Raw genomic sequence first — 21548 nt, 5'->3', positions numbered from 1 at the left:
TAGTGTTGTTCTCACAAATGTTGCATAATAATTCACAAATATTGCATATGTCTAGTTGGTCTCAACCACAGACTTGAGTGGTGCTTCACTGAAACCACATTGAAAAAGAAAAATGGTAAAGACAATTGGCAACAATATTCTTAAAATGAATATACAACTGTTACTGCGATCTTTATGGGTAGGGCAATCTCCATCTATTAATTTGGCATTGCGTGCCTAATCACAAGATGCAATGACCAGCGTGTTCAGGTATTACTACAGATCTAAACAAGTGACTCATCAACCTTGAGAGACACTGTTTGTGTTGAATGAAATTATGTCTACAGAGGAGGAAGTGGAGGGGCTGTCATCACTTAAGGGGAGTGGAAAGCTTAGGGAGCTTGGACTGATCGAGGCAACCAAAATGAGACAACAGTACATAGCAGTCGGCTCAAGGATTAATCTATAAACGGAGTGTTTCCCCATTTGAAGAGACATGGGTCGTCCAGGAAATCCCATGAATATTAAATATATAGAGACTGATGGTATTCAGTTTTGTTTTCATTAAGTTGTTAGACAATACCTTTTTTTATTTCTGCCGCCAAAAAAAAACGCTATTGGTATTTTCATTGATAACGTTAAGGACGGAAATATGTTCTATAACATAACGGGTCTGTTGCAGCTGTTCTGGGCTATTGGCTACATTCAGTTTTGACTGGTCTCGAGTGAAGACAAAGGAAACGGGAAAGAAAGTGTAAGGAGAATGGAGGCAATTTGTTGATCTATGATATATAACCACAACCTGTAGGACTTTAAAAAAATCTTTGCATGTTAATCCTATCAAACGCTCAGTAGAGGTATACACAAAGGTGGAATCGCATGTATTCGAATCCCATGCGCACAGTTTATATGCTTTAGACAAGGATTTTGGTCTAGTTGTATTTTGATCTATTTTATGTATTTGATTAATTTTCCATTCATTCCCGGACAACATTTGATGCAAAAAATATTTTTTTGTAATGTTCGTTTTATGAGACATGAAAGAGAATTACGCACAATAATATTTGCCGCAACAGTCTTGATATCTTTCTGTAATTGCAAAGCAAACTTGGCGATAGGCTACATAAGCTTGGTGTATAGCCATTACATGCACTGAAAACAAAGGCAGAAACACTTGCCACTTCGTCCGGGATTTCGGAATCTTCACTGATATCTCAACATGCTGCAACAAAAAGCAGAAACGGTCAAATGACATATCCCGAACAGAGATATTTTTTCTTCTTCCTTCAAACTTCTATTCTTCAAAGTGGACTATAGCAAAGTTTCGGTCAGCAAACTACAGTGAGCTATATGAAGATCGAGACACAGATTTTCCCTCGCAGAAATGCCAGTGCGAATGCCAGTTCGAGCCACCAGGTTCATGTACAGGGGAAATTGCACTATTCCAGATATATTATCATACCGGACCCCCATTAATCTGCCCGAGGATGAGGTGGAAGGTGAGTTATAATTTGTATATTTGTTTAATAATGTCTTGGCATGTCATGTACGTGGCGGTATGATGTAGCCAGGAGAAGTAAAATGGGCCTCGCCTTGCCAATGAACTATGTCACTCCGTCCCAGTGGTTCAGCACCTCGGAGAGCGACACACGGCTAAACGTTTACACTTCTCTCACACAAGCAACCAAGTTTCCAACCCAAATTAACAAACGTTTTATGTCCAAGCATGTTCTATCACCATTGTCCCCCCATTCACTTGTTAAGACAACCTAAATGTCTACCTAAATTATAATTGAAATACCTACATTAAAACTGAACGTCCAACGTGCTGTTAACCTCGTTGAGTAAAGAGAAATCTGTTATCACTAAAGTTTTGCAATTTAATAATGATCCCGTTTTGATGGTAATTTCAATGTTTGCAAATTAATTGGAAAATAATGGGAATCCTTCAGCCTGCAGAATGTAGAACATGGGTGCTAATATTCATGCCAATCGGAATGTGTGCTAAGTTTGGAAGTGTTTGCCATTATGCTAAAGACTGGACAACGTAATCATTTACTATTGCTAGACAATGGGTGTTTGAATGTTGCTTGACAATATCCAGGTCGTTTTACTTGCTTTTTTACATACAGATTTGTTAGTTATCTAATACCCTATTGTAGTATGTAATGACATTTGGATTTTATCAATACTGTTTCACAAAAGTATACCTACCTCCAAAATGTGAGTTATATCAAGCAATAAATGGTATAGCTCTCTCTTACTCGCAATATTCATTCTTTATCAATATATCCGGCAAAACATTTGTATGATACAGATAATTTACACTCAGAAGTATATTTATTAAATGTATAGCCTAGAAATTGCTTGCTACAAGCTTTTTACTATACTGGCCACCCAGCAAACACCAAAATGATCTATCTGTCAGTCTTACTCTTAAACATATTCTGAGGTATTTCAACAAAAGTTATGTGATTTACCATTAATGTGTTGGTGCTGCAGGGAAGATACAAACTATAGAGTAAAAACAGAAGGAATGGAAATCACCAAGAGGACGTCTGTAGCATGAGAGAACAAAACAAAACAAAAAAAACACCTGCATTTCTTAGGAAATGCAATTTCCATATTTTCCGGAGATAATGTAAGGTAGCAAAAAAACAACAGACGTGCTTAGGATAGAACATTACGTGTTGATCTGTCTTTTCCAACTTAAAATCACTGAGAACAAATGTACTTTGAAAAACAAATTTGAGGAGTTAGAATACAGTGCATGTCCAACCTGATGTAAAAAAAGGTCCTCTCTAACCCTGAACTTCTGTACATTGTGCATGTTGGTCCATTACTGGGCACTGTGTACATGGTATGACATTGAAGCTGACAATACGTGATGACTGCTGATGATGAGTATGACTCAGAGCAGCCAATTAAAAGTGAATATATTCATGACATTGTTTTTATGAAGGTCATAGATGATTGACAGGGAACAAAGACATGGAGCAGGCAGAAATTAATACTACTTGGAGATATAGAATTTGAGCCAAATACATATATATATATATATATATAAAATGGTCCGTCCTCACCATTGAGGCAACCAATCAAATTATATCTGCCCTCAGGGCAGACAGCCTCTAGAACAAGATGTTTTTGTTTTAAAAAGCCAGGTTATTAGTTACAATCTCCTTGGATTTTGATGTAAAGCTACATCTTATCAATACAGAGATCATCTGCTGCACATTGGATAAACAACAAAACTCCTGCCAGAATGTTATACCATTCCTCCTGTCTGAAAGGGCAACTTTGTGGTTTCTACAATGGCCAGAAACACATACATTTGAAAAAATGTGTTTTCATAACTTTCTTGGAAGCCTGAATAGAGATTTTCTTGTAACATACTGTTCGTTAGTCAAAATCTTAACAACTGCTTAAACTGCTAGTGTTTTTGGAACAGGAAAATGTATTCTCAAGGTTGTTCCTTAAATTTTTTTTAGTTCCTTAAATTTTCAAGACTCTATTCAGAAGAAAACCATGATTTAACCCAACTGATAAACATTTAATCGGAACTACAAGGACAAGATGCCAAAGTGCTGCAAGTGGAAAAGGCCAGGCCAGTGACGTTGCAGCAGACAGAGCTCTGTAGCAAACAAAGAACTGGTACGGGAAGCTTGTTGACTGCTGTTTACTCATCCAATGTAATAGGCACACTAAGCTGTCCAAATTCAGACATGGGTTGGAAACAGGACAGGTGGAAATAGACAGATAGTAAAACAGCGACATGCTTAATAAAATTTGGACAGATGCCAATTGTCTTTTCTCTGCCATTTAATGTAATTTTCTTTTTTCTTTCGCTGGGATATTGGCAGGTGTGACTGATTACACTGTATTACAAGAGTCTCCACATTTGTATACTACAATCCTTGGTTGTTCTTGACTGTAATAATTCACATTGTCTGAAAACATTGGAATTTAACAAGCGGATATTTTGAGATCTGATAGGGTACAAAGTTTAAACAATCAATAGGTATACATAATATATTCGTCATGGATCAATAGGTATACATATATCGTTCATTTATATGTTGAAAAAACATATAAAGGAATTCCAGGTGGCACCAAGCTGACCACCACAGCCAAGGTTCAAGCCCCCATGGGCTACTCAAATATGCCAGTATTGCCTGGGGTGGGTGGTGGTAGAGATTGGGGAGGCATTGTCACTAGGCATTTCCTGGCCTCACTGAGACATTGGTGTTGCCCTTTGACACCTCAAATAGTGTACAGATAATTTGATATGACCATTTTTTTATGAGAACCAAGGGGTGAAAATAGAGTAAAATTGTTATTATTTACTTTAAAAAACATTTACTATCTGAAAAAATACATTAAAATATGTATTAAAATATATAACGTGGAAGTGAAAGTTCATTATCTCTGAAAATATTAAGATATTGAGATCCCAGAGAATGGCTCTATATCATTATTATTATTACTATTATATGAGGGAGGACATGTACAGTACATATATAATTTTTATTTGAGGACTAATATGTGAGCAGCTATGTCATACAGGCTTCAACGCAACCAGGAATATATTTTAGACTTACTGTAGAAAGTCCATGGTATAAGATGAATGTGTCGATTATAATAAATGTCGATTATTTCAAAATTTATTTTCAACTAAAACAATGGTATAAAACTCTCCACTAACCAAATCTTAAAAACATGGGTCAAACAACAATCTCAGCTCTGCAGACTTCGCTGCAAAGATGTACAATCGTAACACCTTTTATTTTAACTACTAGCAAAAGTATTTAGCTTCAATTCACAATTTTATTTCGTCCAGAAGAGAGGGCGGTAAAATATATATGTTTAAAAGAGGATGCCAATCAATAATAAGTGGGTTGGGCTGAAGTGTGCAAGAAGTCCATTTTGGGAAGAAGATTTACAGTGAAGTTGCTGCACGAAGGGAAACAAGACTGTAAAAATAAACAAACATGCAACAAATATGTCAATAATTACCAAAATATATAAGAGTTCCTGAAAGGAGATGGTTAAATGGATGCCTATTGCCTGAGGCTGATACATCAAACACAAACACACTAACACACACGCCCATGGGGTACTGATTGTTCAGGTTTTACTATCTTCGCGGGGTCCCTAAATGTAAACATAGACCTGGATCCCACCACAAAACATACATATACACACAGCTGGGCTTCCCATTTCAATCTGTTTTTTTGTTTACAATTGTTTTCTTATGTTGTTTTTTTCTTTGTGTGGAGGAGGAGCAGAGGAGAGGAGATAGGATGATGTTTGTTGTTGGGTTGGGCGGGGATGTTTGTATTTTGGGTTCCTCGTTTTATTTTCCTTTTTTGGGATAGTAGGGCAGAGATGGGGCGGGCTTGGCTGTCGGGGCCGCTTCACGGCAGGCAGAATGTATGTAAAACAAATGTTAATATAGAATGTTCTTGATACATTCAAAATAATCAGGCTGCAACTGTTAATTCAAGAGTACTTTGTCAGTTATTGCACCGTCAGCAAAGTCATTTTACTGCCAGTTATGTTCACTGTTGAACATGTGACAGTCTGTTGCCTTAGATAAGACTGGTGGTTTCACCACAATGCGTTGACTTGTGTAGAGTCACTCCCCAGGTCTCAGTTTCCACCCCCTTTTTCTTCAAGTTCCACTGACAAAACGGGCATGATCACAGCCTGTAGGAAAATCCCCCAAACACTAGGCATTGTAGATGGCTCGGATCTCTTTCATTTAGTATGCAAAGCATTCCCCATTAATGGCTATTGGTTACAATTGGTTATTAATGTGAAGATGTTGCTGTAAGCACCTCACATAAAGGGCATGGAGGCCTCAGACTACTAGTGGCACATCTGCAGATCATTATGAATGAAATTTGTTGCATTGCCAACAATGGCAGAGACCCGGTCATAGCCCTCTTTATGCTAACAATGCTTTGGCATTAGAGGATTTTACAAATAATGCCATAGACACAGGCGAACACGATGGGGCAGCGTTGTGATATTACAGACACGGTAGATAACAGAAATAATCATCAGTGTTATATTTAGTTGAGCAATATTTGCAGGAATTTCTAAATGCTCTCAAACAAAGTGCCATAGCATTGTTGTAAGCAGATAAAGACAGTTGTATAGAGTACTGTTCTAATCCATGTTGTTACTTTGACAGGTGACAGGATTAATAAGACTGGTACATTCCCAGGATTTAATCCGACATATGGAAGGCAGTGGTGTCCCATTGAACTCCACCTGCAGTTTAAATTAGCACAGGGAGGCTTTTCCTTCAGTGATTAATAGTCACATCTGCAGAATCTCAGAATACTGTGAACCATGAAGGGGTTTCCTGGTTTCGCCTCACCACCGCGGCATAGAGCCCACCAACACTGTATATCAGCGGACAGATTATACTGCAAATCCCACGCTGTATCAGAAGATGCAGGGTTTCTTTTAGCATCTATAAATTCATGTAGGTCATCTGGGCTAGTTATGTGCTCAAGTGGACGAATTAATGCTAATGTCATAAAAAAGGCCAAGTCATGACTCACAGAATGCTATTAGAAGAGGAGAGCACTTCTCATCCTCTCTTTCTCTATTAGCTGCAGTCTCACTAAATGCTGAACAAATGTCACGGTGCAAGTTCACATGCGTTATCATAAAAGTGTTTTGAATGGTGGAGAAATCACATGAACGCTCTTAAAAAAAAAAGAGGTTTTGCCTCGATTTTTGACGACAATATAAAGTCCTTTTTTATTCTGGGGAGATAGTGGATGGTTTTCATATTTTTTCAGTCGGTGTAGCGTGATTGACAAAGATATGATTGGAAACCATGGGAAATAGCCAAGGTAGAATTGTTAAGGCTGTTTTAAAAATGGATCAGTGCATAAGATTTGTTTTTCTTCTGTTTAGTTACATTGCGGTCCTGGTTATAAAAACGTTTACAAACATGGAAATAGTTGGCAAAAAATTTTTAATTCTGTCATAGTCCAAGCCAGGACTCCCTCAATAGATTAACAATCTCAAGCTCCTAAATTGAATGAAATAGTGGTTGATCAATTGATTATGCCAGCTCTGATGTTATTCCTAGCCTTAGTAACATGATGACAAGTGATGGTGATGGAGTTGGCTTGCTGATCCTGGTCCTTAGCCCAGCCTCTTTGTAGACTGGACTTCATTCACCTCTAAAACTAATGTATCGCAGCCACTTCGGCAAGGCCTCTGCTACACAATGGTAACCAGATGTCCTCGATATTCGGTGGCAGACCCAGTTTTTTCTGTCTCCTTCCTGGTTAGGGATGTCACCTGGATATGTCTCATGGGCAACAGAGTTGGGCTGGTAAATGAAAGGTCACCGATGCTTGTCACCAACCTGACATGGCGAGGGTTAGGGGGGAACCCTGTTGCTCTGTCCCTGGGCAAGACAGTTCATCTTAATGGCTCCCAGCTCTTTGCTCTAAATATGAATGGGCTCTTAGCTCACCTACCGGGTATAATCAGAATAAAAAATGAAGACAATTCATATTAACATAGGGGTTTTTACCTATTGAGGTACTCAAAGCATTTTACATAGGGGGAAACCCTGGTCATCCACCACCGATGTGTAACTCCACCTGGGTGATGCACGGCAGCCAGCTTGTGCCAGAACGCTCATCAAACATCTATATAAACTGTGTAATTAAAGTGATGCAAGCCATGGAAGGAGGGGGATGATTAGGTGGCTGCTATGGGAATAGGGCTGGGTTGGGAACCTAGCCAGGATGCAGAGGTTAACACCCCTACTTTTATGTAGCGGTTAACACCCCTACTCTCTATGGATTTTAATGACCATGGAGAGTCATCATTCCAATTGATGTCCCATCTGAGAGACAGCACCCTACACAGGGCAACGTCTTCTTCACAGCCCCTAGAGCACTGAAAATCCATCTCACGGTCTAAGCTGACTGGTCCTGCAATGCCACTTCTAGTAACATTATGTGTACCCTGTTCATGCAGGATACACCATCATGAACATAATGGCAGGAATATCTGTCATGTCCCATTACATTTCTACATTTAGGGTGATACTAATATTGTGTGAAACAACCTCAACTTCCCCAAACCAACACTGCTTGCTATTTAAGATGATGGTTTCCCATGGGCTTATGCTAGCAACACACATCTTGCAGAAAATCTCACCCTTTTCTCTTTTCGGAATAAGTAATTATTTATAAATAGAATGATCATACAAATATTGATTGATTGAACATTTAGTCCTTGTATCTTGATGTTTTGTCATCCTTACCCGAATTGACAACATGGATGACCTTATCATACTGAGGTCACACATTTTAACTTCAAATGATTTCCCCCAGGTTTTAAGTAAGCGCTGTGTGACAACACCTCTGGCAACCAACCCTCCTTGCCCTTTTTTTTGGCTTGATTGTTGTTAGTCTTTGGTGAAGAAAGCTTTCAGAACATAGCAGCACAAAGCTATACTGAACAAACAAGACCTACTTGTCCAGTAAGACACTGAAGCAGAAAAGTATTCTTCAGGGATGAAATCAATGGTCCTTAGGGATTGGGGAGGAACAAGGCTCCGGGTCGGATGTGATCTTTTTTTGGGGGGAAGGGTGCAGAAATACCCCTGTTGAGATTCCCGTTTCGCAGCCAGGCTTACTATATCAGAGATAGATTCATGACTGAAAATTAATTCTACACTAATGGAATTTGATTTGGTGTAGATTCTTTCAGTATGGCTGTTGCCTCTGAGGAATTTCAGCAATTCTATAAATCAGACATGTATTGTGTGATTTATAATGAGAGTCGATGTGAGATATCCACTGCAGTCAATGATCTGCAGTTATGCAATTGCTTTGAAATAAATTGACTGTTAGTCATTGTAGTTTTCAATTCTCAAAGTAAACTGATTATAACTTTATAGATAATATATATCCAGGTGTAAAATTCTTAACTTACTGTAAAAGGTATTTAAATTGTTAAAGCATAACTCTTCTTGGAAGAGGACAAATGTGGTGGCCTACCTTACACATTAAATCAAGGAGTAAAATAAATCTCAATTACCAAGAAGGTCATCCTACTCAAGAATCTATTACCCTCAACCTTTCTTCCTCCAAAATAACTCATTTACACTCATAGCTGACAGCCAAGGTCAGTTGCTAACAAATCCATGCTGTAATATTCAGTATTTGTCAATGAACATATTGAGATCTAAATCCACTTGGCTATACTGAAATAGAAAGCAAATACTCTAGGCAAGTATGTGATGTATTGCTGCCCAAACAAAGGGCCCTAACCAATGACTGCCTCCACAGTCAAGACATTATTTGAGGATCTAGCTTTAGTCAGCATTTGCTTTTATATGTACATAAACAGTAAAAACCAGGAGTTTTAACTTTATGATTCAGGGCAGGCTCTGGCATTTTGGAGATCCTAGGAAAGATTTGATTGGGGGTGCGTACTACTTCACAGCTTTAGTAGCCAACCTCTTGATGGGAAGATGAAAAGGTGACTTACAAAGCTAATTTCCTGGTAGTTTGTTAAATGCATTAGGTGGTGCATTTAACAAGAAAAAGGTGCACATTTCAGGTAAAGGGATTTATTTTCACATTTTGACAAAACATCCTTAAAGTACACACATTGTACCACTGTGTGGAGAAAAATGTATAGTTTTCAAGTACATGCAATGCTAACATGATATTTAATAATGAGTAACAAGATCAAGGGGAGGCCTTCACCTGCCTAATGTGTCTAGTTAGTATTTGGACTTCATTACTACAATATTGGAAGCTGGCTGGATTAGCTAGGATGACAAGGCTTTTTGACTTACATAATGAAAATAATTTTAAGCACAAAGCCTTTTGGAAATTGAGGCTGGAGTATAGTAATTGTTTTTTGTAGTTGTTTTTTGTGGCGGGTTCCCCTAACAGTTTATGTGCAGAAGGAAATCCCTCATTATGAGCATTGAGAATATTTTTGAGTCCGCCTACAGGTTAGTTGGAAGTGAAACATTATTTTCTACTTATTGTGAGGCAGGATTGAGCAGGACTGAACGATATCTGATGGCCAGGTCAATGTGACCCCATCACTCTGTCAGTGCTGACCGGGTGGAAGTCGAAGTCATGCAACGATCTGCCTGCAATCAAAAATGGGTTATGTGAGTCTTGAGTGGCTACAGGAGATAGCAGGAGAGTCTCATTCACTGAGATGATGAATGAAATACACAGGTGATAACCTGACAGCAGATCAAACACTGTTTACAAACACAGCCATGCTTAAGGGAGATGAAGAATATACAAACATCAACCATGCAGTCTGCATCCCAGATAACACACTCAGCAATGATTCTAGTGGCAAATGACTGTCAACACAGCTGAAGCTATAGATCCACACACATAATGTTGTTTTAACAGTCTGTATATCACTGTAGGTGCTGAACCATACATTATTATGAACAGCGCTTTATTGCATTGTGGCCCTGATATTGGTTTCAGACTTCTTATATTGACGAGAGAAGACACAATTAAAACAACGCATTCACTGTCAGAAATTTGAGGAATGTGTTCACTAATGATCTGACCACATTAGAACTGCTCAAATTATACATCAATTGAAGTAATAGGAGTCTCGATACATTTGTTTGCATGCTTTTTTCATTTTCCAAAACCACAGTCAAAATGACACTGAATTGTTTGCCTCTAATTAATAAACTACGTCAAAATTCAGACCCCATTCATACACTAATAAAAGCCTCATACGATCACTTTTTATGGATTTTGTAAGGGTCTGTGAATCTAGAACCTACAAACCATAGGGGAGAAGTATGGTTAAAACTTCATAGCAGTACAAATAATAACAAACAGGGATGCATAGGCAAGGAAATGATTTGCCAATATATATAGTCGATATTCATATACAGTGGGGAGAACAAGTATTTGATACACTGCCGATTTTGCAGGTTTTCCTACTTACAAAGCATGTAGAAGTCTGTCATTTTTATCACTTCAACTGTGAGAGACGGAATCTAAAACAAAAATCCAGAAAATCACATTGTATGATTTTTAAATAATTAATTTGCATTTTATTGCATAAGTATTTGATCACCTACCAACCAGTAAGAATTCTCACAGACCTGTTAGTTTTTCTTTAAGAAGCCCTCCTGTTCTCCACTCATTACCTGTATTAACTGAACCTGTTTGAAATCTTTACCTGTATAAAAGACACCTGTCCACACACTCAATCAAACAGACTCCAACCTCTCCACAATGGCCAAGACCAGAGAGCTGTGTAAGGACATCAGGGAAAAAATTGTAGACCTGAACAAGGCTGGGATGGGCTACAGGACAATAGGCAAGCAGCTTGGTGAGAAGGCAACAACTGTTGGCGCAATTATTAGAAAATGGAAGAAGTTAAAGATGACGGTCAGTCTCCTTCTGTCTGGGGCTCCATGCAAGATCTCACCTCATGGGCCATCCATGATCATGAGGAAGGTGAGGGATCAGCCAAGACCTACACGGCAGGACCTGGTCAATGACCTGAAGAGAGCTGGGACCACAGTCTCAAAGAAAACCATTAGTAACACAATATGTCGTCATGGATGAAAATCATGCAGCACACGCAAGGTCCCCTGCTCAAGCCAGCACATGTCCAGGCCCGTATGGAGTTTGACAATGACCATCTGGATGATCCAGAGGAGGAATGGGAGAAGGTCAGGTGGTCTGATGAGACAAAAACAGAGCTTTTTGGTCTAAACTCCACACACTGTGTTTGGAGGAAGAAGAAGGATGAGTACAACCTCAAGAACACCATCCCAACCGTGAAGCATGGAGGTGGAAACATCATTCTTTGGGGATGCTTTTCTGCCAAGGGGACAGGACGACTGTACCGTATTGATGGGAGGATGGATGGGGCCGTGTATCGCAAGATCTTACACCCCACCGTAAGAAGCATCTCAAGGTCCTGGAGTGGCCTAGCCAGTCTCCAGACCTGAACCCAATAGAAAATCTTTGGAGGGAGCTGAAAGTCTGTATTGCCCAGCGACAGCCCTGAACCCTGAAGGATCTGGAGGTCTGTATGGAGGATTGGGCCAAAATCCCTGCTGCAGTGTGTGCAAACCTGGTCAAGAACTACAGGAAACGTATGATCTCTGCAATTGCAAACCAAGGTTTCTGTACCAAATATTAATTTCTGCTTTTCTGATGTATCAATTACTTATGTCACGCAATAAAATGCAAATGAATTACTTAAAAACCCTACAATGTTGTAGATTCCATCACTCACAGTTGAAGAGTACCTATGATATAAATTACAGACTTCTACATGCTTTGTAAGTGGGAAAACCTGCAATATCGGCATTGTATCAAATACTTGTTCACCCCACTGTAATGGCCTACTGTATAGCCACACAGTTGTTCATTGATTTAGGGGATACATTCAATTGTGTTACTGCGTCAATAACTAATTCTCCTTGGATTCAGAATTCTGCAGGGGCGTGTAAGAACCAGTTCCTGGAAACACATGCTCCACTTTATAGTATGTCATTAAACCCCTTGAGTCTTGTTAACATTTGTTAACTGCAATATTTAAAGCCTCTTCGGCACTGGAAGGCCTACTTACAACAAAATGTAGATTTTAAGTGGCACCAGTCATGCGAAAACAGAAGGTGTATATTTGCATGGATTGTGTTTTTAGTTAAATTGTGTTTTTAGTTAAATTGTGCTTAAAAAGGGAAAGTAGTATAACTTAATGCGAGCACAAATCTTAAAATGTCTGTAGGCAAGATGTGCTTACGGGTGTTGCAACATGGTCTCAGGACAATACGTAGACTATTTTACTAAAATCCATGGCACCTGATTTCATATGATATGTGACGTTACGTTAGGTTACATTACAATGCGCCACCAAAACATTTGATACATAACAAAATTATTGAAACTTATTTACAACATATCAAATGTTACGAGCGCTATTAAAACGTAAAAAAACATACAAACGCCAGACAAATGTATGATATTTACGAACGCTATGAAAATGTATAAATAATGATGACATTTTAACACAGTGTTTGACCTGTGTTTCAAACCAGCAACATTTGGATGAGAGGGCAGCCACCCTACCCACTGCACCCCACTGAATACACAGATTTAAGATGAGTAACAGCAACACCAAGGTCGCTAGAATATGTTATAAAAAAATTTTATCGTTAAAGTTAGGTTAACGTTAGGCATCACAGCACTGGGGTTAAGGTTAGGGTTAAGGTTAGATATCACAGCACTGGGGTTAATCTTAGGGTTAAGGTTTGGGCTACGGTTAGGAAACAAAAAAGGTTAGATTAAGGTTTGATTAGGTCTCACAGCTATGGGGTTCAGGTTAGGGTTTGGGTTAAGGTTATGTATCACAGCACTGGGGTTAAGATTAGGGTTATGGTTTGGTTTAGGATTACAAAGAAAATCACTTCAAACATATTAATGTTGTGACACTACCACTCGCCTTCACTGGTTACAGGTTCCTCACTGGGATGCGGAAGGTCGCCCGTTTGTTTTTCTTCTCCATTCCGACTCTAACGTTATTTTACTGAATGTAATATATCTTACGAAATCCCCTGGCTAAAATGTACGAAAAATAGTCTGCTTATCCTACGGAGACGAGATTGGGTATTCAGGTAGGCTCCTACCAGTTAACCTATTACCAACTAATAAAGTCTCTTAGCATTCCGATGAGCATCTTGTTTACTTGTAACCTCCAAGATCTGGTATGGAATCTATTCGACCCCTAGCTACTTCCGCTAGGGTGTTAGCCTCTCCTATGCTAATGTATTCTGTTTGAAGTGAAAAGGGTACAGTTGGCATCAAAGATACCACACTGCTGTTTGATGCAAATTTGACTGAATTAGCTGAGGAGAACATATATCAGCTGCATTAAGATAGTAAACATAAAGATAAGTAACTAAACATAAAGCTGTGAAACGCTCTCTGACCAATATTACCAGTTATCGAAGAGGTTTTAAAGGTCAGGACAAGTCTTTTGTGTAGTGAGGAAATGGAAAAGGTCTATTATTAGCACATTAGAATATCAAACCAGTGTCAAGTGCCGCAAAGGTCTTAGGCTCAACGCGCATCGTCATGGGGCGGGTTCATTCCGTGATTGTGTCATGTGAGCCGAGGTCTTAAAGTGCCAAGAAATGTTTGTGGCTGAACGTTCATCTCTGTCTGGGTTAGGGGGAGGTATGTTTATTATAGGCTGCCTTCACATCATGCCAATGACTGTTTGTAGCAAGTCAGGCCTGTTATGAATCAATCTGTCATTTACCAGAGGAGCGGTCTGTTTCTGGCTGAGTGAATAGTGTAACAAGAAGCAGATTTCCTTGATGGGACATGTTTCGGAGAATGCAAATCCCGATCTTTGACTTTCTGGGAAATGGGCTAAAGTGGTGTAGAAATTTGGGAAAAATAATAATACTTCCAATACTCCTGTCTGAAATGTGTCCCTCAATTTCCCAACAGAGATACGCGAGGCCTTCAAGGTGTTTGACCGAGATGGAAACGGGTACATCTCAAAGCAGGAGCTGGGGGTGGCCATGCGGTCGCTGGGATACATGCCCAATGAGGTGGAGCTTGAGATTATTATCCAAAGGCTGGACATGGATGGTGAGTCACAAACATACACCATTTCAAATGCAGTCCACTGAGATCACTTAAGATACTGTGCATGTGTAGAAGTCCCTGGCTGACCATAATATTGACTAAATATTTACACTGCTGTCCCTGCAGGCGATGGCCAGGTTGACTTTGAGGAATTTGTTGCACTGCTTGGACCAAAGCTTATTGCTGCTGGGATGCCTGATAAGGTTCATGGGGCAAACTTTGACTCTGTATTTTGGAAGGTAGAGTATATCAGCAACCCTCATCCAACGTGTTTCCTTCATTCCTTATCACAGTTAATTATGTTTTCATAAGTCCTCGTTGGAGTGAGATTATTTTCCAGAGGGCTTTTTAAGCATTAGTGATAATAAACCACAGTCTAATTAAAATTACCATAAAAAACATGATATGAGCTAAATGGTCATCAAAGAAAGGGCAATTCCACTGTGTATGACATATTGTATTATATTTGGAATTTATGTTTTAAGCATTCCCCAGAGATTCATATATCTGCTCAGTTTCTTCACCAGAGTCTATTCCAAATTCATGGTAAGACAATTAACACAAATCATGATTTGGCAGGTAAATACTATAAAATCTTTATCACTTTGTGAACACTGTATCATTCCAGTGGCTGTCATCATAGTTATGAATATGTTTATGGTTTAAACTTCATAGCAGTACAAATAATAACAAACAGGGATGCATAGGCAAGGAAATGATTTGCCAATATATATAGTCGATATTCATATACAGTGGGGAGAACAAGTATTTGATACACTGCCGATTTTGCAGGTTTTCCCACTTACAAAGCATGTAGAAGTCTGTCATTTTTATCATAGGTACTCTTCCACTGTGAGTGATGGAATCTAAAACCAAAATCCAGAAAATGACAATGTAGGATTTTTAAGTAATTAATTTGCATTTTATTGCATGACATAAGTATTTGATACATCAGAAAAGCAGAACTTTATATTTGGTACAGAAACCTTTGTTTGCTCATAAATTTCCTGTAGTTCTTGACCAGGTTTGCACACACTGTAGCAGGGATTTTGGCCCACTCCTCCATACAGACCTTCTCCAGATCCTTCAGGTTTCGGGGCTGTCGCTGGGCAATATGGACTTTCAGCTCCCTCCAAAGATTTTCTATTGGGTTCAGGTCTGGAGACTGGCTAGGCCACCCCAGGACCTTGAGATGCTTCTTACGGAGCCACTCCTTAGTTGCCCTGGCTGTGTGTTTCGGGTTGTTGTCATGCTGGAAGACCCAGCCACGACCCATCTTCAATGCTCTTACTGAGGGAAGGAGGTTGTTGGCCAAGATCTCGTGATACATGGCCCCATCCATCCTCACCTCAATACGGAGCAGTCGTCCTGTCCCCTTTGCATAAAAGCATCCCCAAAGAATGATGTTTCCACCTCCATGCTTCACAGTTGGGATGGTGTTCTTGGGGTTGTACTCATCCTTCTTCTTCCTCCAAACACGTCGAGTGTAGTAAAGACCAAAAAAAATAAATATGTTTTGTTTCTGTTCCTGTGTACTTTGGCATGAATTAATTTAAAAACATGTTGCTTCTGATGATGCTTCTTATTTCAACAAATGTAAAAATGTTATCATACAAAAGTTATCATTCTATATATTTTAATAACAAAAGGCTCTTAAGAATAAGTTTAATAATGAACAGATAATGTATAAATTACATAATGAATAAACATTTGCTTTCTGTAATTGTACATTATACTCTGCATGGACATACAATTAGTAGTCAAGATAGGTAACGTTTAAACTCTCAACACGTCTTTAAAAAATTCCATTGTTTGTCTTTGGAAAGGGGGGAATTCGCTGTGTTTCTGAAGGTCATTAAGTGCTCTGACATAGTTTGTAGCCTTAAAATCATTTAATCTTGTAGGGAGGGATTTAAGTTTTTGGTTCACCATATAAAACATACATATATTTTATGAATAAAATATGTTAAATCTAAAACCAATATAGGAGCTGCAGCACTCCTTGCACATTTCATTCGTCTCCCATAGACATGCTCCTCTGTTTAACCTGTGTGAAACATTGATACACCAACAGACAGAAGTTGTATTTTGTGCTACTCCCCCCAGTGTGACATGTCCAAGTTGACTGTGGATGAGCTGAAGAGGCTGCTTTATGACACCTTCTGTGACCACCTCACCATGAAAGACATTGAGAACATCATCATGACTGAAGAGAGCCACCTGGACAGTAAGGAGTGCCAGGTGGACATTGACAGTAAGAGCTTTCAGACAGTACATCCTTCTAAGCAATAAGCAAATTCATTGTTTTACTGGGAAATGTTTTATCCCTTTTCCACTTTGTCACATTCTCTGTTGTTCTCTGTGTCTGTCTTCACAGCGAGCCCAACACAACAGGTGAAGCACACATGTGTGCGGAAGAGCCTGATTTGTGCCTTCGCCTTTGCATTCATCATCAGTGTAATGCTTATTGCAGCTAACCAGATGCTCCGTAGAGGTATGAAGTAGGAAGCCCTGTCCACCACAAGCAGAGGGGAAAATTGTTTTCTTCGTCGTCCTTTCACCCACACAGTGACAAAGCAGAGACAAAATTAGCAGACAAAAGGAACCAAAATTACACTTCATTTTTTTCTCCAGAGACAATATTTTCAATGACCCTTATGTCCTGAGTAAAGAGCAAAGACTCGGTTACAAAAACTGTCACCTGGACAAATCGGCACAGGCCAGGAACCTAAGCCACAAAATGCATTGTTTACGGTTTACCATTAGTTTCAGATGTCCTAAAGGTTGCTACCACCAAATGAGAAAAATGGCTTGTAACAAAGAGTACTGAAAACATACAAAGCAGTGTTAGCATCTATAGATTAACATCCCTGTATTGTTGGCGTATACCATTTGTTATTGGAGAGAAATGGCAAATGTTGTTAGCCTCCTTTCAAGTATTCCCAGAGAAAACTGAGTAAAGCCCTAGTATTGGCACTCTTTTGAAACATGATTTACATTACTGGTACATATTTTATGGTATTAGATCCTGCCCCTACAACAAAGCTGGTAGCCAATGACATTTGCTAAAGATAATGATATTTGAGATGTTACATGATTATATAATGTTTTTCTGTTTTACTTCTTAAGCATGTATAGTATTAATAATTATAGTCCTTAAACCTAAGATGCATCTGCCAATTCCAAGTTTACTTAGCTCAGTTCTCCATCTCAACACACATCATGTGTACATGTAAATAATACCAAGTAATAGGTTTTGTGTAATTCCTCTGTGGTGTTTAACTTCTAAGTCAGATGTATTTATTGAAATGATTATGCAAATTAGAGTTATTAAAAGTACGTTGTACGTTAAAGTTTACTGTAAATAATATGTACTGTATATTCTGTGAATGTGGAGAAGATTTCAAAAGCTCTACAAGTTTTACAGTATGCTGTGAAAGACATTAAAACATATCATGGAGGACAATGTTGTTTTGTTTGGCTTTTGTCTACCAAAACAACATTCAGCTATTGTTTAAATTTTGACATGGTTCTATTTTCTTAATGAAAGAAGAGACATCAAAGATGATATCAAGAATGTAAACATATGATATTTTTTTAAAATCAGGGTTCTACTGTATGATTTTCAGGGTTACTGAAGCTGGAACATCAATATACATTTTAATGTTCATGGCCATACTGTTTTTTTCATATATTTATGTTCAAGTTTTTTATCAATCGTTATGAAGTTAATTATCAATTTTAAGTGTTATATTTTGTTTATTTTTTTTTATTACAAAATGTATCAAGAATATATCATACCTGAGAATAATACTGTATATCCAAGAGTGAAAAAGAATGGGGCCTGCAATAGTTACCTGGCTGTTGACAAAGTGTTGCTTGATTATCTGTTCATATATTTATAATGAAAATTAAAACTATATGATGTTATGCATTTGTGCAAATGTGAAATAGCCAGTGTAATAGACATTACAAACAAAAATATTAAAGCAATGATATTGTACGTATATGACCAATGTTACGTTGCATTTCTGTACAGTTTGAGAGTGTTGTTTATTCATATCCCTCAGTATGTCATATGTAGCAGTTTTGTTCTCTATATGTGACTGTGATTGTCATGGAAACCATAATGCAGCTCTAATACTTTGTGTCAAATGCAGGGGGAAATGCACATATCAATAATTTCAGAATAACCTGCTTTATGGACCAACCATTCTTTATGGAAAAATAACTTGCAACAAATGTATTTCTTGTCAGAAATAAATGTCTTGCAAATATAAATGCAATACTGTATATATGGATGGTAAGTGGAAAGTATCCCTTATGTGAACCTTCAGGTGTCCTTGCACTGTCTATTGTTGCCTTTTGTTGAGATTTCTATGGCATTCTTTCAGCATATCAGTAAACTCATCCTATGCACTATAACTGCACATGTAACCATCAACACATCAAATAACCATTTAGAAAAGTGATGTCTGGATGCATGTTGTCCAATAAACAGACACAAATGTAATATGATTGTCAATGGTTGTTTCTATTCCTAACGGAAAGTTTCTGTATCTTTTTAGGAAACAAGCATACTTTTAAATTGTGCAATACTTTTAAATGTTATTACGTACAAGCACCAGCTCCTGACATTTGCTGTATTTTCTGCTAGCAAGGACATTATATATGCTCATTCAATGAAGATAGCCTTAAAATCTACCCTCGGAAATTATTGAATGTAGACTGGCTTACCCATCCATCAGACTACACAGCGATAGAGAATGAGAACCAGTTTCAACTAGATGTACAAGAAAGTGACAGAAATGATGTGATGAATTAGTTAGCTGCTTTCCAATGAATTTTCAATATGACTCTCCTGGCTGCTTCCTGTGACAACTGGTGTCATGGCTGTAATGTGGCTATAAAGTTGAATCCCAACGGGCCATATTGTGGCCCTGTCATGAGCCAGACATCAGTAGCTCTGGATCCCTGGAGAAAAATCTTACCATTAGTCGACAGGACACCTACACACTTAGTAAACCAGACAGGGCAGAAAAGGAAACAGACTAGGTGGATAAAGAACAGAGGTGGATAAGGAATCAGAAATGTCTTGTTTTGTGTTCTCCTCTGCCTACATGAATAATCCCATGAAGTAATTAGCCTCCAATTAGCCTACCAGAAGAGAGTGAATTGATAGATGTGTTTTAAGTGACCAGATAATTGTTCATAAACTATTAATATGGTGACATGCCAGCAAACCTGAAATTCAAATAACAGGAAGGAAATTACATACAGTGATAAAGTTACACATTATCAGAAATAGAACTCTGCAATAAAATGAATGGCAATGTTGTTGCATGAAAATACATTTGAGGAATAGATTAATGGATATAAAGCAAATCACCACAATAAAGGGATAGCAGCAACATTAAATGTCATTTTATCACACAGCTGGAGTTCCCTTGAAACCTTGTAAGTAAGCTAAACATATTCAAATTCAAACATAGTGACTTTTTTTTATTGTGATTTCACCAGCTACTGCCCAAGGGATTCCCATATCTCCAGTTGTTTACATGTCAGACTACTGCTTGATGATATCCTGTCTTGACAAGCTGATGACCTGAGAAGTTCTGACACGAATGCAGTCACTGAATTCTGAGTTCAGTTCCAAACAAGTCATGTCTTCTCTTAACCATTTTGACAGCGACATGTTTATGACACACCCAGGGAAAGCCCTCCCTTTCTCCCTAAAGGGTCCTCCATTTCACACGTCTGGCGGACTGTCTATAACATTCCCCTCAGGGGATTATGGCAGACAAGCAGACACTAGTTGGCGGTGTTAGCTGGCCAAAGACCTCCCAAAGGACTCCAATGGCTCTGAGGGAGTGTACCAAAGATGACAAGACAGAAGAGGATGAATGTGGCAGGTGAGACCATTTCAACTTTTTTGACATACTTTGGATCATATTGCCGACTGTATACTTTGTCGTCTGGGATAAGGACATTGTTTACATCAGGGGAATTTTAATGATTATAAATGGATAAATCATAGCTTAAACAAACACTTTTTGGCAAATTGTCTAAAAGATGATGCAGTTTATAATGGGTGTATTTTAGCAGTGCAGGTATGGAGACACATTAAAATTCAACAATGGCTTCATTCCTTTTCCACCTTTTTCTATTGCATAGCAGGTATCCTACCTCCACATCACCCTGCGCAGTCTGTAACACATACTAGAAAGAGAAGAGCCTGAATAATGATATTCCAGGGGACCACAAAATCGAGCAATAAGTACCATCATCTTGAATACAGTTAGGCAGCTTTCCAGCGAGAAGAATCTATTACCAAGGCACTTTTTTTTTTTGTTTTTGGATTGTGTGGACTCAATAATTATGTGAAAAAGTAAGTACACTCCCTGGAACGTTGTCTTTTGTTTATGTACACTGATGAGCCAGAACATTATGACCACTCAGATGTGAAGCGAATAACATTGATTATCTTCGATTGGCAAGGGCAACGAAGGCTATAGCGTCTGGTGCGAACCAATAGAAGGTCTATTGTGGCAAAAGTCACAGGACATTTTAATGATGGTTAAGGAGCGACTGTGTCACAACACACAGTGCATCGCAGCCTGCTGCATATGGGGCTGCATAGCCTCAGAACATAACATAACATTTACATCACATGGACAGCCCTGCACATGTGCGCCGTTCACCTGGAGAAGTGATGGCACCAGGATGCACTGTGGGAAGATGACATGCCGGTGGAGGGAGTTTGATGCTCTCGGCAATGTTCTGCTGTGAAACCATGGGTCCAGGCATTCATGTGGACATGAATTTGACACATGCCACCTACCGAACAATCATTGCAGACCTGGTACACCCCTCTTGGTATTCCCTGATGGCAGTGTCCTCTTT

The 21548-nt window shown here is 38.7% G+C and overlaps 1 protein-coding gene across 1 annotated transcript; it reads left to right on the top strand.

Moving 5' to 3' along the window:
• Window positions 1-341: 341 nt before the first annotated feature.
• Window positions 342-19145, top strand: cabp7b (calcium binding protein 7b). The gene is made up of 5 exons (XM_010898961.3): window positions 342-1478; window positions 14505-14648; window positions 14772-14884; window positions 16752-16899; window positions 17023-19145. The coding sequence occupies exons 1-5, from the start codon at window positions 1364-1366 to the stop codon at window positions 17148-17150; spliced, it is 648 nt and encodes a 215-aa protein (XP_010897263.1). The 5' UTR covers window positions 342-1363; the 3' UTR covers window positions 17151-19145.
• The last annotated feature ends 2403 nt before the right edge of the window (window positions 19146-21548 follow it).

Source organism: Esox lucius, chromosome 14 (assembly GCF_011004845.1).
Source record: "Esox lucius isolate fEsoLuc1 chromosome 14, fEsoLuc1.pri, whole genome shotgun sequence".
NCBI lineage: Eukaryota > Metazoa > Chordata > Actinopteri > Esociformes > Esocidae > Esox > Esox lucius.
The sequence above is the reverse complement of the archived record's forward strand: the minus strand, read 5'-3'. Positions and strand labels throughout refer to the sequence as shown.

Bases quoted from the DNA above. Each gene is read 5' to 3' on its own strand.
- cabp7b (XM_010898961.3), top strand. From the start codon at position 1,364: ATGCCAGTGCGAATGCCAGTTCGAGCCACCAGGTTCATGTACAGGGGA. The intron at 14,649-14,771 runs GTGAGTCACAAA...CTGTCCCTGCAG, and splicing joins CCAAAGGCTGGACATGGATG to GCGATGGCCAGGTTGACTTT. The intron at 14,885-16,751 runs GTAGAGTATATC...TACTCCCCCCAG, and splicing joins TTGACTCTGTATTTTGGAAG to TGTGACATGTCCAAGTTGAC.